Below are 18,156 nucleotides of genomic sequence, written 5' to 3'. Positions count from 1 at the left end.
CAGATGCATGTAACAAAATAAAATTAAGTAAATGCATATAAGAAAATAAAATTAAGTAAATGCATATAAAAAATAAAATTAAGTAAATGCATATAAGAAAATAAAATTAAGTAAATGCATATAAGAAAATAAAATTAAGTAAATGCATATAAAAAAACTGAAGTAAATGAATATAACGAAAAAAAAATGAAGTAAAACAAATTTTTAATAATTTTTCAATACAGTAGTTTTTAAATTGCTTGTTTTAAAATTTTATTTCATTTTTATGTATGTACTGTCTGTCTACGGTAAGAACAGCTCCCGCCACGGTGTCTGGCGAGTGGCGGTCGCTATAGTAACAGGGCTAGTATATTTCAAATAGGAACGAACCAAGGGTTGCTTTATTGTTATTTTGTTTTTGGCGACTGTTGGCTTAAGGGAAGTTTATCATTCGTCTTCTCGGCTTCATTCCAGCTGCACGCATCTTTTCTTAAGCCTTATCTTATTACTATTAGCTATTTTTATTCTCGTTGTTATATCTTTTGTGCTCGCATTTGCTCAAATTCTTCTATTTATCTTGATTTTCGTAGTGCTTTGTTAATCGCCAATTTTTTAAAATGCCCTTCCAGTTTAAGAAAGGTCAACCTTTAAAGTCTCAGTCACGTCAAATCGTGTATAATGTCGCAGAATTTTACGCTTCTGAAGCTTCGGCGAACTCTTTAGTAGTTCCTCTTCCTTAAGTTTTGAAGAGCAAAGTATCAACAATGGGTGAAAATAAACTTCTGAATACACTTGGAAAGAAATGTAAAAGCCCTGCTAATCATAAGTGTGAAATTGACGATTTTGACAAATGCGTTCTACGGCAGACAATACAAGACTTTTATATCAAAGAAAAGAAAGTGCCATCTGTGCGGAAATTACTGCCTGTCTTAAGGCAAAAAATAGACTTCCCGTGGCAAAAAGACTCTTTGTGCAAAGTTTTGTGTTCAACGAATTTTCGTTGGAATGCGTAGGAAAAAAAAAATTCTTACTGAAAGACCTCACATTGTATTTTGGAGGAACAATTATTTACACGAAATGAGAAAACTCGGAGCAAGTGAACGCCACATTGTTTACATCGATGAAACATGGATTGACAGCAATTTAGCTTTTAAGAAATGTTGGCAACATGATACGGTTTTGGGCGCACAGCCAGTTTGCCTTAGCAAGCCCTCCATGAAGGCATCCCTCCTCTTAGGCATTTAACCCTGGGGGCTTTCCGTAATCATATAAACCAACCCAAACCACTGGTAATTAAGGAAAAAGCAGTTTTGATTTTAATTCACCTTCGCTTCCTTCCGCCATTAAATTAACCAGCTTTTGGTTTAGTTTAAAGGTATGGGAAAAGAAGAAATGTTCGCAAAAAGTATTTATTGAGAGCATGGGTATGTAAAAAAACGCTTTTACTTTCAAGATGATTCCCTATACATTTAATGATGAAATTTTTAGTCATTATTAAAGCACAAGCAATAAATTAACAGAAAATTTTGAAATAAAAACATAGCAGAACGTCATTTAAAGACTGAAGAAATTGCTTTGAATGTTCACGGTAGATCAGCTAGAGGGGAGAACTATAAAAATTAAATTTATTTTATATTTATGAAGTGCATCTATACTACATTACAGAGAATGGTGCAATCAAGTAGATTTCTAAGATGTCATCTATGATTTTGCAAGCAAACAAATAAACAAAAAAGAAGCAAAAAGCAAAATAATAGCATGATTTTTTTAAATGTCAAAATTAAAATTTTTCTTCAAAAATAAACACGGATTTTTAAATTTATTTCCCTACAAGTTTATTTTTACTCATTGTACATCTAGAGGGATGGCAAATTCAGCGACTTGTACCTCACACGGCAAAATCAAAGACCGTTTCTTGACTGCAAAAGCTTTATCTACGCCATCGAATTTTCATTTTCGGAAATTGGATGTCGGGGTCGACGCAAAGGGTCAATGATAATTTTACTTGAAACTAAAACAAAATGTGAATATCGCCAAATCATCTTTAAATGCGCCAAGGTGGCAAACTCAGAAGTAAGTCTTCAAGACACCCCTATGAAAAATGGGTTAGGGCTCGTTTCTACGGCAACAGACAGCTACAGACAAACTGGCGAGAGCTGTTCTTACCATAGACAAACAGTACTAATATACAGTGTATGTGTGCGAAAGTGTGCTTGTTCGGCATATCCATATATATTAATTAAATAAATCTGATTTGAAAATGCATGCACTAACGCACTATTCTCGTAATTTTAAAAACACTAAAGTATTGTCTGAGAAAAATATTTATAAAGAAAATTAAATTTCGTCTCCTTTCTCGGTGCTGTGTAAAAAATTTAAATAAGCTTAATTTTTTTCTTCTTTATTAAAAACAAATTAGTTTCTTTTCATCTATATATGAAAAATAACAAAATCTTGCTGTCAGAATGGAAATTCTTAAAAATATAAAACTTGTTTTTTTCGAAAAAAAGTTTCTGAGAAATTTCTCTAGGTCATCAGGTAGTAACAGGACCACTGATTGCTTTGTTTGAAAAACCCGATGAAGTGGATGATTTTACCCCCAAAAGGTTTTCTTTAACAAAGCAGATGCGGTCCAAATGGCTTTTCTGAGAAGCGTTCGTATTTGAATAGCTTGAAGCTTGAAAGCTTGTGTTGGAAGATGTTCCCGAAGTCAGACAGCAATAAAATTTGTTATAGATATTTCTCTCTCTCTCTGTGAGTTCTTGAAATCTTGGAATGGGTGAAAGTTTATTTTGTTTTACATATATAAGGAAACTGCATGTAAAGCAAAATAATTCAAGGCACCCATTGTATGTTAATCATTGTACGTCCCCTCAGCTCTTCGGTAGGGTATTAAGAAAAGAAATTCCTATACTGCTTTTGTATTACTTGTATAGTGAAAGATTTGAAAAAAATAGCTTCATATGAAAAGTTTTTCTCCGATGAACGAATACAGCTGAAACATGTTTCTGTCTTCAAGTATATCCACAAAACATGAAATAGTATTGTACTCTTTTGTATTCTATTGCATTTTTATATTACTTCGTGGTAAATGTTTTTATTCTTAAATTTTTCTCTCTCTTTTCTTATTATACACAAGCACTCTTTCAAATATGGCTGACCTATGAACCTAAATTTTTTATACTATAAAATTTTATATAAAAATTAGCCGTTATCATTAGACACAGCTTTGTGTATATTATATTCTTGAATACATGCCTGCAATTAATACTAAGAATACTATTGATAAAATTCGTGATATAATTAATAATGAAAATACTGTTTAAGCTAAAAACCGATTTGAATCTTTTTTTTCATTATAGGGTAACATGAGCCAAATAATTTTCGTTAGAAATATACAATTATGCTAACTTGACACATCAGATAGAAAATATTTTATCGTCATCATCGGCTATGATAAAAGATTTTTACGCTTATGATTTTGGATTATGATAAAGCACACAGGACCTATTTGTCTAAGGGAAAGGAAGTCTTCAGGGTAGATTTTTTTTTTTTTGTGGGAAACAAACTGTTAATTCACAATCAATTGTACTTATGAAAAACCCCTAAACCTCCCATGCAGCGGCTAGAATTTACCGGTGCTCAGCTGTCTTACCGCTTGGAGACTAGTTGGCTTTCTGAACTTACGCAATATCTATCTGAATTTGAATATTTGCATAAAAAACGAGCAAAATAAAATGACACATTGTAAATAGTACATTTTACTGAAATCAAACTTTCTTTGAAAAAGGAAAATTAATTGTAAGGAATAAGATGAATGCATTTAATTAAACGGCGGGCAATAACAGCGCTGATCATATGTTTCGTATAGGAAATCATTTTCTTCGTGTTATCGTATAACGGAAAATATCCACAGATTATATTTTACAGTTTTTAAGAAGTCATGGGTTATCTGCTTTAAGAGAACACCTTTGTGGGCAATTTTCTAAATAAAATTGGCTTGAATTCACGTTACGCATCGAGAAAATCATAAATACCACAAGCAGCTAAACTGTTCGGTTGCCAACAACAAAATGCCAACATCCAGCAATCTTATTCACTCAACTATAGTGAACTTAAACTAATGTTTGTATATTATTAGTAGTATTAAAATAACGAAAATATTTATTCTAATAAAAATTTTTGTTTGAATATCCTCCCTAGTAAGGTATTTCCTTTGGTTGGAGATTTGTCAACAATAAATGCTATGTTTAAACAAGACATTTATTTAGAGCATAATGCTTCAAAAATGTATGCTGGGATCCCTAGAAAAAAATATATCGCCGGAAAATATATCTCCGAAAAAATATTTAATTATTCATATTCTTATGATTAATTATTAAATAATTAATAACTTTTATAATTATTAAATGAAATGCTTATTTATACTTTACCAAATGTACAGCAACACTCTTTCTTTACAAAAATACCATATTGAATAAATTATATTGTAAGCTAATAAGTAACAACATTGCTTTGTTTAATTAAGATACAATAACAAGCCGAACAAACATTAAATTGGAAGTCAAACAACAAAAATCAGCGTTATATTTTCAAATTTGCACAATCTAATTTTCATTATATCTTATCTCGTTCATTTGCACTTTTGCAGCTGAAGATGATGGTTCGGTAAAACCATCGAAACTAGTCCTGTGAAAATTTGAAAATATAACACTGATTTTTGTTCTTTGACTTCCAAATTAATTGCTTTGTTTGTTATTAATATGTCTCATCCTTCCTATTTCAGATAAAATTTACTAGTGTTTCTTGGACAGGAAAGCAAGAATTTTTAATTTGAATCCATAAATTTATGATACACTGAAAACGGTTTCATGTTATAATTCCCTTTCTGAATATCTTGAATGTATATGAAAAAGTAAAATGCAAATTTAATATTAATATTACCACCCTTAAAAACACCCAAATATTTCGTTTATTACTCTCTTAAAACTACGTAATAATTAAGGAAAAAACAAATTATTTAAAATAATTATTAGTTGCCTGCAGTTGAAGAATATAGGAAAATGCAGAAAGTTTTAAAGATTTTTAATTAATGACAAAAATACAGAAAATCGGAAATAATACGAAATGTTTCAGCAATATCTCAGAAGGAATGAAAATTGCACCAGATATTTGTCAGAATATAATTTTAGTGATAGCAGTTTAATCAGTCTGCATTGAAATTCCGGTGATAATCAGTGACATACAGATTTAGGTTACTTAGGTTAAAAATGCGTAATAATTTAAAATTTAACCGGGTAAATTTTAAAACCAATTTATTTGAAAACTATCAGCTTCGCTGCGAGCCTTCGTCTGGCTTTTAAATGTACCGGAAAAATGGCTGAAGGGAACTCCAAATGTTAAATTTAAAAACTGCGTAGGATTTTGCTCTGCAGAACAACTTCATAAAAAAAGTTATTACGTATAACAAAATTACAATGAAATAAGCAATGTCCCTTAATACAAATATTAATTATCCTAATAAATAAATTAACCAAATTCCCTTTGCAAAATCTTAAGAACTCAAATGGTATAAAGGAGGTTAATAACTTTGTTTCCTAAAAAAATCAGTCAAAACTTTTCAATATCTTAAAAACAGTGAAATGAGCAATAAATAAAATAAAGGAATGCAAAAAACAAAAAATTCTGAAAGCAAAGTATAATTAATGATATTTTATCTTATGTTTGTTTTCAAGGGAAAAAATTGCAATGAAATAAGCTATATCCCTTAATACAAATATTAATTGTCCTAATTAAAAAATTAACCAACTTTCTGTAGAAGAACAAAAATCACGTAAAAATTTTCAATATCTTATAAACAGTGAAATAAGCAAAAAAATGACATGAAAGCAACTCAAAAAACATAAAATTCCGCACAGAATTTTACTCCACAGAACAACTTTATCCCAAAAAAAAAAAAAAAAAAAAAAAAAAAAAATTATATTTATATAAAAATGACAATGAAATATGCCAATCTCTTAAAAACAGTGACATAAGAAATACGATGAAAAATTGTTGCCAAACCCATATTTCTAAAAGAATGAAACTATTCAAAATGATGTGATTTCATCAAAAATCTATCAACAACAATAAGACAGGAAAATTGTTGCCCAAATCACATTTTTAAAGATGTGAGATGTGAGAAATGTACTCGGAAGCTTCATTTAAAAAATCTTTTAAAAATACAAAATATTATCATTTTTCCAAAATTCTTTTTGTAAAAGCATTCGCAAGGATGAAAGTTTAACGTGTCCAAAAATCAAAGAAAAATAATCTGTACATTTTTAAAAATAAACTTTTTTAGAAAAAATCCCATTGAAAAAGTGTTAAGCTCCCTTTGTTAAATAAATTCGTATTAAATCGATTTATTGAAACACGAAATTTATTTTAAGTTTGTAAAATAGCTAAGTGCCTACGTTTCATGACGATGTGAAAATGGAGTGTGTAGAGTAAAATCTCGCTTTCCTATAGCCTATTATGTTTCAAAATGACACGATTTCGTTACAAAACATGAAATAAAAAAAATTCAAATTCGAATTTCGAAAAAATCGCTTCGAAGTGCACTGGCTCTTGTGTAGATGTACCTATGTACCAAATTTCGTAGCCGTGGGTCTATTAGCTTACGCACAGCGCGAACGAAAGGCACGCACACACAGACAGACTCTTTCTTTTATTATATGTAGAGAAGATATGTAGAGATAAGATTGTTTAAGGGAAGGAAACTTTCAAGTTTCGCAGCTGTAGCCTGCGGCATTAAGACGATCATCACGGAGAGTCTAGCCTTTTGCAATTCTCTTGAGAGCTCACAGGTACTGAACAATATATAGCAATCAATCTCACTTAGCGGAATCATTGAAGTAAAATTCTGGGAGGGATGGGAAATAACAAAAGAACTGCTTGACAATTTTCAGAGGTTTAGGATTTTTTTCGCGACATTTTACGGGAAGTTCGGTCCAAAACTAGCGACAGTTTTAAAGAGATTCGCAGATAATCACTCGACAGGCTAAGGGTTAAAGCAGCAGTTGTCATTCCTTTAAACAAAAACCCTTACCATAATCAAAGTGTTTACTGTTATATATATATATATATATATATATATATATATGTGTGTGTGTGTGTGTGATGTACCAGCTTTTGTCAGGAATAAATAAATTGTTGAAGAATCATCAATGTAGTCGTAGCTTAAATTATCAGACGATAGTTTTAAAAAACAGAATCCATTTATTATATTTCAGGAAAAAATAGCAATTACAAAATTCATATATCCGGAGTAAATAAAAAGAATTACTAATAACTTTTTGTAGGAAGTTTACTGCATCGTGACATTTAAGAAAAAGCCTCGATATTCCTTTTGCGAGTCTTTTTTGTAGCCTCTGGAAAGGCGGAGCTTCCATGAAATGACGTCAGCCAATCCAGTTCACTTGAAATATTTCCAGAACATTCTAAAACTGTACGTGTAGAAAAGGCGGGAAAAACAACTTGACTGCAGGGCTGTGGATTTAATTCCACGTACTTTCAAATAAAAGAACGTCGCCATTAAAAACAAAAAGAACATACAGTTAGAATTTTAAGATTATTCTTGACTATGGAATTTTATTATTACATATATATATATAAACTTTGAATTTTGTATGTCATGAATTGGTCTTTCCATTTATATTTAAAACTATGGCTTTCCAGTACATATCTCTGTACATATATCTTTTTTTTTTTTTTTTTTTTTTTAAATTTCAGGTAATATATTAGTTCTTTTCTTTTATAGGGATTCAGGAAAGAATGACGACAGATGAGGTTTGTATGATTATAATTAAACTTATCTAAGGCATTATCAATTTGTTTGCTGTGTATGTTGTCATCTAAGAGCAGTGGTCTCAAACATAAATTGAATGTGGGCCTAATGCACGATCTGGAAAAAGCTTATTCCAAATAATTCTAAATATGTTCAGCACACCTACGGCCAAGTCGCTGAACACTGGTAGTTCAGTTGGAGGTTCGAAAGCCACATACAGGTTGGCTGCATGGGCATTTTCAGGGTTTTCCTCAGGTGTAATGTGTATACAAACCAGTTTTTCTTAGAAAGTCCTCCACAAATTGCCATTGTCACATAAACCAACCAAACCATCTAATTAAGTTGAATTAATGACTAACTTACTTCAGCTAAAAATAATCATTTTAAAAAATATTTCCAGCTGGACAAAATGTGAGAGCAAATAAAGACAACTTATTCTCTTTCTTATACTTATTAAGTTTTCCTTTGATGTATGTAAAAAAAAAATCCATATATTTGTTCATCAAAGAGTGAATTTCTTTATTTTTGACTACAGATTTCAGCTGCACCCACCTGATAAACATCAGTCACTCATTTTTTTCATAATTATTATCAACTGCACAGAAAAAATGTTCACATCTAAATATATACTCAAAGTGATTGTTCTTATTGCAAAAATTCACATATGAGGATATTTTATTTTTTTTAGAAGTATGAATAAAACTTAGTCATATGTATGTATAGCTTGAAATGTTTGAAAAATTTATATGCATTAAAAATACACTCACGTTTGTGAAAATTGCAACACCAAGAAGGAAATCGTCATAATTGAATGCAATTTAATACACAGTTGAGTGGTAGTGGTACAAATAAATGATTAAATGTTCAAAGCAAACAAACAAGAACAAGAGATCAGAATCAGTATTTTGTGTGGCCACCACGCGCCGCAATAAGTGCTGCTACAGGACGTGGCATGGAGTCAAACAAAGTTTGAATGTCTGACTGAGGAAGAGCATTCCATATCGTTTGTACGCGTACCCAAAGTTCGTCTGCAGACGCAACAGGACGAGGATCACGAGCAAGACGCCGACCAATGACATCCCACACATGTTCAATTGGCGACATATCCGGGGAACACGCAGGCCAAGGAAGAAGCTGTACCTGCTGCGCTGCAAAGAAGGATTTAACAATCCGAGCAGTATGAGGGCGGGCATTGTCCTGTTGAAATACAGCGCCTGGCAAGCTTTGAAGGAAGGGAACAGCTTCGGGCTGTAGAACTTCACGGATATACCGGTTGCTGTTCAGATTGCCCACAATTCGTAACAATTGAGATCGTCTATGATATGCTATGGCGCTCCAGACCATAACTCCGGGTGTTCGTCCACTGTGGCGTTCGATAATGCACTCCGGAAGGTGGCGTTCACCGGCATAGCGTCTGACACGAATGCGGCCATCATGGTACCACAAATTAAAGCGGGATTCGTCAGAAAACACGACATGCTGCCAATCAGCATGCCAGTCTCTATGCTGATTGGCCCATTGTAGCCGCAGGTGGCGATGGTCGTGCGTTAGGGGGATCCTGTATAAAGGAGTCCGTGCGCGCAGTCCACACTGCAGCAGACGTCTACGAATTGATGAAGCACACAATGAAACACCTGTAGCTATTGACCACAGTGCTGCCAATTGTCTAGAGGAAGCTGTACGGTCCGTCCGCGCCATGCGGACCAGGTGTCTATCATCGCGAGCTGACGTCACATTTCGGGGTCCACTAACGGATTTCCGAGTTGTCCGACACTCGTCCGTCCACTGCTTCCAAACGCGCATCACTGTGCTGCTGTTACGCTGCACACGAGAGGCTACTGCACGATACGACAATCCAGCTTCACGAAGGCCGATGATTCTCCCTCGTTCAAACTCTGTAAGTTGTTCAAATCTCGCTCTCTTTCGTCGACGAGGCATAAGTACAGATTGAGTTAACGTTTACCACTAGCAGATAACCACCGATAACCATACACGCCTCGCTACAGCCGTCTATTTATTCGGATCCATCAGCCGTTCAGAGGGTGCTGCTCAGCATACGCATGCGCTACGGATTTGCAATTCTAATCATTTGCATATCATGCGCTACTTTGCATTTCCTGAAAATTTCAGCTCACTTGCGTAAGTCCTTCATGGTGTTGCAATTTTCACAAACGTGAGTGTATATATTTATATGAATTATATTAAATAAATTAGTTCTGTTTGTGAATTTTTTGGGCAGTTTTTATACTCGTTTTGAATCATAAGCAAAATGATATAAAACAGGACTCTGAATCAAAGTCTTGTCATAATAATGCTAATTCAGTTGATGGGTATATATTCATAAGCTATGCGAAATTGCTTCAGGGGGTTACTTGCAGCCTGCAGGCTACCAGTTTGAGATGACTGCCTTAGAAAAGGTTTTCTTTCTTGTTAATATACATTCAAAAGTCTTTAATCCGGACTCGGCGGGACTTCAGCGATTCCGGCTTATCGGTTTTTCTGAATTATAGATCATCAGTTTAAATCTGGTAAGGTGGCATGCAGAAATTATAAAATTAAAAACATGAAACAGTAATTTATGAAATAAAGAGCAAGTATGATCTAAAGGGTATCAAAATTTACAAAAAAAAAAAAAGCTTACTATTTATTTGTTTATTTTATTAAATATTTCTTTCAACGCGCGCATGCGTAAAGTTTACATTACGCATAGTCAAAATTAGAAAATTGCAACCAGAAAACTATTTGATGGGTATTCGTGATATTTATAATGACGAGGAATTTGATTTAAATCATATCAAAGACGGAGTACATCGAGATGAAATACTACATTTAGTAAGGAATTATAAGCCAAATAAAATAAAAATGTGCCCTGAAGATAAGGATAGTTTTGACAGATCAACTTCCAGTTCATTGTGCGCTGCAATGCCCCCCCCCCCCCGTCAGAGCAGCGTGAAATTGATAAACAGATTTTGGAATGTTAGAGAAACAAAGGATATGCCTTTATCCATTTTTTGCAGCAATTCCACTTTTTGTTTGATGGACATTGGAACATGCTTTCGCTTTGTAGATCCTTTGGCAGCTCCAGAATCGGGAATATCATAAATTCTTTTTGACATAATCGAAAGTTCAAGCTTACTTTTATAAAATTGCTCTAACAGTCTAATAAATAATAAGCTGGATCCAATTAGAAGATTAAGGAACAACGCTATCTGCAACATTAACTGAAATAGATAATTAGATAATTTTAGCTTAGCTTATACCATCCATTATACATTAAACGCGCATGCGTAAACGTATTATGTGCAAGCATAAAGGCATTATGCTCATGCTTTAACGCATTATGCAGATACACATGCACAGAAACTTTATAGCTTTGAGGTCGGAATTATAGATCATTCCGGATTAAGGGCATCCGGATTAAAGACTTTTGACTGTACTTCCTTTTCAAAGATAATCAAAATGAGATGATTTATTGCATTTAAGATTCAACATTTTGACTGCTATTTCTATCACACTTAAAGTTCTGGACACGACACATTATTTATTATATTGTTATGAATTAACTATGTAAAAAAAAGCAATAGATGCAGGTCGTGAGAATATTATTTCTTAATTTTTTTAGTATAATTGATTGAAATAAATATTCATTTTAATCATGAATTTTTATTTAAGTAAGATTAAAGTATTAAATACTTTTATAGAATTATATAAAGTATTTTTTCACATTTTAAATCTACTGAAAATACATAATATGCCTCAATGAATATTCATCTAATTTCCTATAAAATGTTTTGCTATTCCACCTGGGCTGTGTCTGTCCACAGTCTCGACTGATAAACTGTATTAAGTTTAAGAAGATCCCTTTTGAGGAACTGTTAAATTTAAACCTTTTCAATATTATTTTTCTTTTCTGTCTTGTTCAATGTTTCATTATTTAATAAAACCAATGTACTATAAAGAAAATGCACTGTGTATTGAGTTTGTACTCTTCTCAACTTGTAAAACAACAGGCAATTTAAATGAACAGACAGTCACTGATAAATACGCTGCACACTATTAAATACACTGCTGGCCATTAAAATTGCAATGCCAGAAAGGTATGATATGACGAACATCAAAATCATATGAAAGGAAGAAGAGGTTGGGATATGTGAATGATTAGTATTTCAGTGTATTTAGACAATACAGGAGGGAGAAATACATCTGAAGCACTGCATAAAAGAAAAGTTGTGTATTTCTCATTTGGAAAGTGCTTTTTAAGATAGGAGTTAGCTCAGAATATCATTTTATGTCTTGAATAATAATAAGAAATGCTTACCAGCAAGTGTCGTAATTCGGTAGAGGCAGGATCGTTGCCTATCTAGTGTGTGGATTATCGTTCCGTGGTATTGTCTGTCGCCCTGGTTGGCATCGAACCACTGTCATGCGAATAAAGAATCAGTGAGTTGTCGAGGTTCATATTGAACGGCATGCATGATCTCGGCGCCCTCCCATGACTAGTGCGCGAGAGGACAGACATAGTGCGAGGTCAGCCCTGTGAATCCATACAACCATATTACGGACCATTAGTCAAGAACTGGGCATGTTTGTAGCATGCATAGTATCTGTTCCTATGGTGTGTTGACGTTTGCAGCAGCATGGACTATCAGCATGGCAACCATTACTTTGGCTTCTCTTGACAATGCAGCATAGAGAGAGATGGCAACTCTGATGTGACGAATGATGAAGCTGGATACCGGAGTGGCACAGTGTCATCTTTTCTGATGAGTCTAGATTCTGCGTGCAGTATTCTGATGGCCATAAACATAAGTGGAGGTTCCGAAGCAACCACACGTCACCTGCTTGCATTCTGTAAAGATTTAAAAAAAGGTGAATCAGAGGCCGATGATAACTAAGTAGAGGCTTTATTAAAAGATGGAATTTCACGCACATGGCACAGCACGTTTCTACATATCACACCATGACCAAGAACCACTACAACTGTTGCCAGATCAACCTAAGCAAAACTATAAAACAGTTACGGTTAAAATACATGACATTAAAACAAGAACGGGGAGTACGTGTGATTATTCTCAACACCCTCCCTTAATCACATATTATTTTACATTTATCTCTTAAATAACATAATCTTGGTTTAGGCAACCATTTAGTAAACAAATCAGCTAACTGATTTTCACTAGAAACATATACAAGATTTATATCATACAATTTTACAATATCCCTAATATACTTTAATTTAATGTCCAAACGTTTTAGTATAGCACAATTACTTTTATTTAATATTGCTTTAATTACAGACTGATTATCCTCATAAACTGAAACTTTAATATTGTCGACTCCTAAAATTTCTTTAGATACATTATAAAATACAGTTAGGTCTTAAACAGCTTTTGCTAAAGCCAAAATTTCTGCCTCAGTAGAGGACAGAGCAATAGATGTTTGCTTTTTAACAGACCAAGTTACAGGACAATCATTAAAGAAAATAATATACCCTGAAATAGATTTTCTATCATTTGTATCTGACCCCCAATCAGCATCAACATAAACATTTAACATAATATCAACACTATTAGATTTACAAAATAATAATTTCAATTCAGATGTCCCTTTTAAATATCGAAGAATTTGCTTCAGACCAGCCCAAGCATTGTTAGTGGGTTGTTCTTGTATCTGACTCAGACAGTTCACAGAAAACAGAATATCAGGACGAGTTGTCATAGACAGATACAGCAAAGCACCTACAAGTTCACGATAAGGGCCATGAAATCTTTCACCATTCACAAAATTTGATGAAGTTGACTTAGGCACTAGAGGAGTATCAGATGGCTTACAATCTAACATTCTAAATCTATTTAACAATTTTTCAACATAAGATTTTTGGCCTAAAGTAAGTTTGTTCTGTGAATATTCAAAACTTATTCCAAGAAATTCATTTGCAACTTCAGCCTTGGACATCTCAAATTCATTTCTAAGTAATTCAATCATAATTTTTACCTCTGAATCATTAAAACCAGCAATTAACAAGTCATCCACATACAGCACAATAAATATTTCACTCTGTTTAGTTCTTCTTACAAAAGTACATGCTTCACAGTTAAGTTGTTGGAAGTTTAACAGAATTATAAAATCAGTAAATCTCTTGAACCACTGCCTCGGTGCTTGCTTAAGTCCATAAAGACTCTTAAGAAGCTTGCACACACGACCACTGTTGTCACTGTAGCCCATTGGTTGTTCCATGTAGATTGTTTCTTGGAGATCACCATTCAGAAATGCAGTCTTTACATCTAATGCATAGATTTCAAGATTCTTTTGAACAATGATAGCCAGCACAAGTCGAAGTGATGATGTACTAATTACAGGAGCATAGGTCTCAAAGTAATCAATACCTGGCTTCTGTTCAAAGCCACGAGCAACCAATCTAGCTTTGTAAACATTGTTTCGTTTGATGCGCAACACCCATTTACAGGATATTGGCTTTTCATCCTTTGGCAAGTTGACTAACTCCCACACTTTATTTTTATTAAGAGAAGCTATTTCCTCATCCATGGCTTTCCTCCATAGGACTTGCTCTTCTGTTGGCAATGATGTTATATCCTCATATGTTACTGTATCAACAGTTGCCACATTAGCTTCATACACAAAGTAATCATTCAACTTTACAGGTAATTTTATATTTCTTCTTTGCCTAGTAATTTCTTCATGACTTTCTTCAAGATTTCTGGGTTCTACATCACTTGAATCATATACTACTTCATCTTTAGCAGGATCTTTACTTTCTATGGAAAAATCATCTTGAACTGAGATACATTTCTTTTTCTCTTCATTAAACAACACATTTCGAGAAACCACAACATGATTTGTGACTGGGCCCAGTAAACGATAACCCATGGTAGAGTATCCAATAAAAATCATCTTTTTTGATTTTGGATCCAATTTCTTTCTTAAGTTATCAGGAACTCTCATGTATGCATCAGATCCAAACACCTTAATAATATTCAAATCAGGCGGCTTCCCATATTTGAGCTTATAAGGTGCATTTTCAACAGTCTGATTTGGAATTCTATTCTTAAGATATGCAGCTGTCTGTACAGCATAACCCCAGAAGGGTTTAGAAAGCTTTGCTTCACATATTAGAGCTCGGGCCTTCTCTAAAAGATATCTGTTGGCTCTCTCAGCCACACCATTTAAAGGAGGTGAATATGGAGGAGCAGGATCTATCATAACACCATTTTTCTTGCAATGATGAGCTAGTTCACCAGACACGTATTCCTTGGCATTATCACACCGAATTTTGTAGACATCAGAATTCTGCTTTAGGAACAATTTAAACACTTCATTTATGTCACTTTTGTGCTTTAAGAGATGCACTTCAGTAAATGTAGAAAAATCGTCTATGATTGTAGCAAAATACTTTTCACCTTCCCTAGTGGGTGGATCAATGGGACCACATATGTCAGTGTGTACCATTCTCATCGGCACATGCTCTCTGCTTCTAGGACCTTTGTTCATAGGAGTGTTGGAATGTTTTTTGCTAATATGCACTCTTCACAAAAGCTTGAAGGTGACTCCGATACTGGCAAACCCATTTCTTTTAATATTTTATCAGATGAGTGCCCCATGCGCCTGTGCCATAATTCTGCACTATGATTTGCAATGTATGTTGAAGCTTTAACAGGTTCAAATTGACTCACATACTGTCCTTTTTCATTGAGTTTAGCAAACTTAAATTTTTCATTCCTCTTTTCACTAACAGCTACATCATTCTTAAAAATTACACTGTAACCTGCTTTTTGAATATTCTTCACAGATATTAATTGACCGTTCAACTCAGGCACATATAACACATCTTTAAGTAATATTTCTCTTCCATTTAATGTTCCAGGTACTGTACCAATACCTTCTACCTTTAAAACATCATTTTTCGAAGCACATGCAACAGTTCCAGAAAAAGGTTTAATTTCTTCAAACCACTCACCTTTATTACACATGTTTGTAGATGCTCCAGAATCCAGAATGAAATTTCCAACAGGCTCACCAACCATGAATGTTACTGCAGCTGATTCTCTATAATCTGATTTATGCTTAAATCTGCAATCCTTCCTGTAATGCCCTGGGCGTCCACATCCAAAACAAACTAATTTTTTCTTGCAAAGCCTGGCAATATGACCTTTACTTTTACATTTGCGGCAGATGATATCACGCTTATCGGCGCTAAAAGCTACGTTATTACTTGAGCCAGAAATACGAGAATCGCAAGAATTTCTCTCACCTTGCAATTCTTCAGCATTCAAGAGCCTTTGCATAACAAAGTCCAGCGTAAGCATTTCATTTGGCTGGTTCTCAATCGTCGATTTAATAATGTCGTACTCAGAAGGTAGCAACATTAACAAATAAATAATCACATCCATATCTTTGACTTCAGCACCCGAAAGCCGCAGTTCATTTACGATAGCCAACAGTTCATTAATATGTGACTGCATACTGCAATCTCAGCGTTTCTTCAGTGTCGATAATTTCTTTTGTACTAATATTTGACTAACTGCACTCACCTTATGGTATTTATTCTTTAAACTGCTCCAAATTTCACATGCAGAAGATTCACTCAACATGGTCGCCAATATGGCATCATCTAGAAGGGTTAGCAGCAATGCGTAAGCCTTTTTTGCATCTTTGATTTCAGCAACTTTCGTTTCATCCGCTTCAACGTCTAAATATTTATCAAGTTCTTTGGCTGCAAACACAGCTTCTACACGGCGCTTAAACAGAGAAAAGTTTTTACTGTTAAACGGCTCAACACAATACTTTGTGTTCTCATCACGTGCTGCCATTTCAAATTTCACTTAACGCGCGATTCCGTTCCAAACAAATAAGTTCCACAAAACAAATATAACTGCTTCGCCTCTAGTGTGTTCAATATCAGAACCACGCTCTGCTGTAAAGATTTAAAAAAAGGTGAATCAGAGGCCGATGATAATTAAGTAGAGGCTTTATTAAAAGATGGAATTTCACGCACATGGCACAGCACGTTTCTACATATCACACCATGACCAAGAACCACTGCAACTGTTGCCAGATCAACCTAAGCAAAACTATAAAACAGTTACGGTTAAAATACATGACATTAAAACAAGAACGGGGAGTATGTGTGATTATTCTCAACACATTCAATATCCACATAGGGGCCCTGCACCTGTTGTGATAGTTTGGGTAGCCATTAGGTACACAACATGCACATTTCTAGTTTGGATTGATGATAATTTGAACAAAGATCAATACATTTCTGACATCTTATGTCTAGTAGTTGTGCAGTATCTTTGATGTCTGCCACAAACGCCATCTTCCAATAAGATAATGCCAGATCTCAAGTTACATGTAGTGTTCTGACCTACCTTGATACACAGGGTATTCAATTGCTGTCCTGGTCTGCAGATCTGTCACCCATTGAAAACTTTGTCATGGGTTGCTGAGAGAATGGGCCGCCAACCCCCTTAATATGGTTGATGTTAATGAGTTGGCCATTTCTCTCACCCAGGCTCAGTTTGATGCCATGCCTAACCGGGTAAGGACCGTTTTTGCTGCCAAGGCTGGCAGCTGTTTCTACTTACCTTATAAACCCTTAAAATGTCTACAGATTTAATGATTTTGTCTCAATGCCATACCACTTACGTATACTATCTTTTTTGTATTTGCTTTCCTTCTTGGTGCTGCAATTTCAGTGGCCAGCAGTGTATATTTATGAGAGTGAGAACTAAGTAAAAATGTAAGAAAGGATGATTTTATAGATAACACACCTTATATTATATCTATCGGTGAGTTGAGTGTTGGTTGCTAGGAGCTGTTAAAGACTGGCTTTCCATCTTGGGATGGCTCGTGATACGATGTTTTAATGCAAAATAATTTTGACTGAGCATTCTGAATTCAGATAGATGCAAAAATCTGCTTTTACTACAACAAATAGTACATGTGTACTCATGTCACATTAAAAAATTCTTTTTTGTCAATTTCCATTTTGAACAGTTGTCTATGCCTGTCTTTTCGTTATTCAGAGTAATGAATCTTATTTCAAAGCAGTTCAGCAAACGAGACTTGAGTGAACTGGCTTGGAAATAAAAATTTTTTTGAAATATTCTCTTCTGTTGACCAGCATCTCTACTGTATAAGTTTCCAGCTTTTGTCGCCTGTAGGCTCTACTTACATTGTCAAATACTGTGCAGAAGCCCTGGTATAAGAGAAACTCTTTTTAGAATTTCTTTCGGTAAGCAAACAGATATACAAGTGTAATTTTTTCGTAAAAGTGCAGTGGTGTAAACTATTATAAAGCAAAGAATATCTATGTTAGAGATTATATG

General features: G+C 34.2%; 1 protein-coding gene across 1 annotated transcript in view; it reads left to right on the top strand.

The window, feature by feature from the left end:
* The window catches only part of LOC146994896 (uncharacterized), an 86,751-nt gene that overhangs the window by 36,850 nt on the left and 31,745 nt on the right, over window positions 1-18,156 (top strand). Inside the window, exon 4 of the mRNA XM_085824619.1 lies at window positions 7,781-7,809. Coding sequence (XP_085680745.1) covers window positions 7,781-7,809 — 29 coding nt within the window. The remainder of the gene's footprint in view (window positions 1-7,780; window positions 7,810-18,156) is intronic.

This window comes from Stegodyphus dumicola, chromosome 10, assembly GCF_044657685.1.
Source record: "Stegodyphus dumicola isolate Sdum_Otavi_A_Nest chromosome 10, ASM4465768v1".
NCBI classification, from domain to species: Eukaryota; Metazoa; Arthropoda; class Arachnida; order Araneae; family Eresidae; genus Stegodyphus; species Stegodyphus dumicola.
Note: the sequence above shows the minus strand (reverse complement) of the source record. Positions and strands in the feature narration are given on the sequence as shown.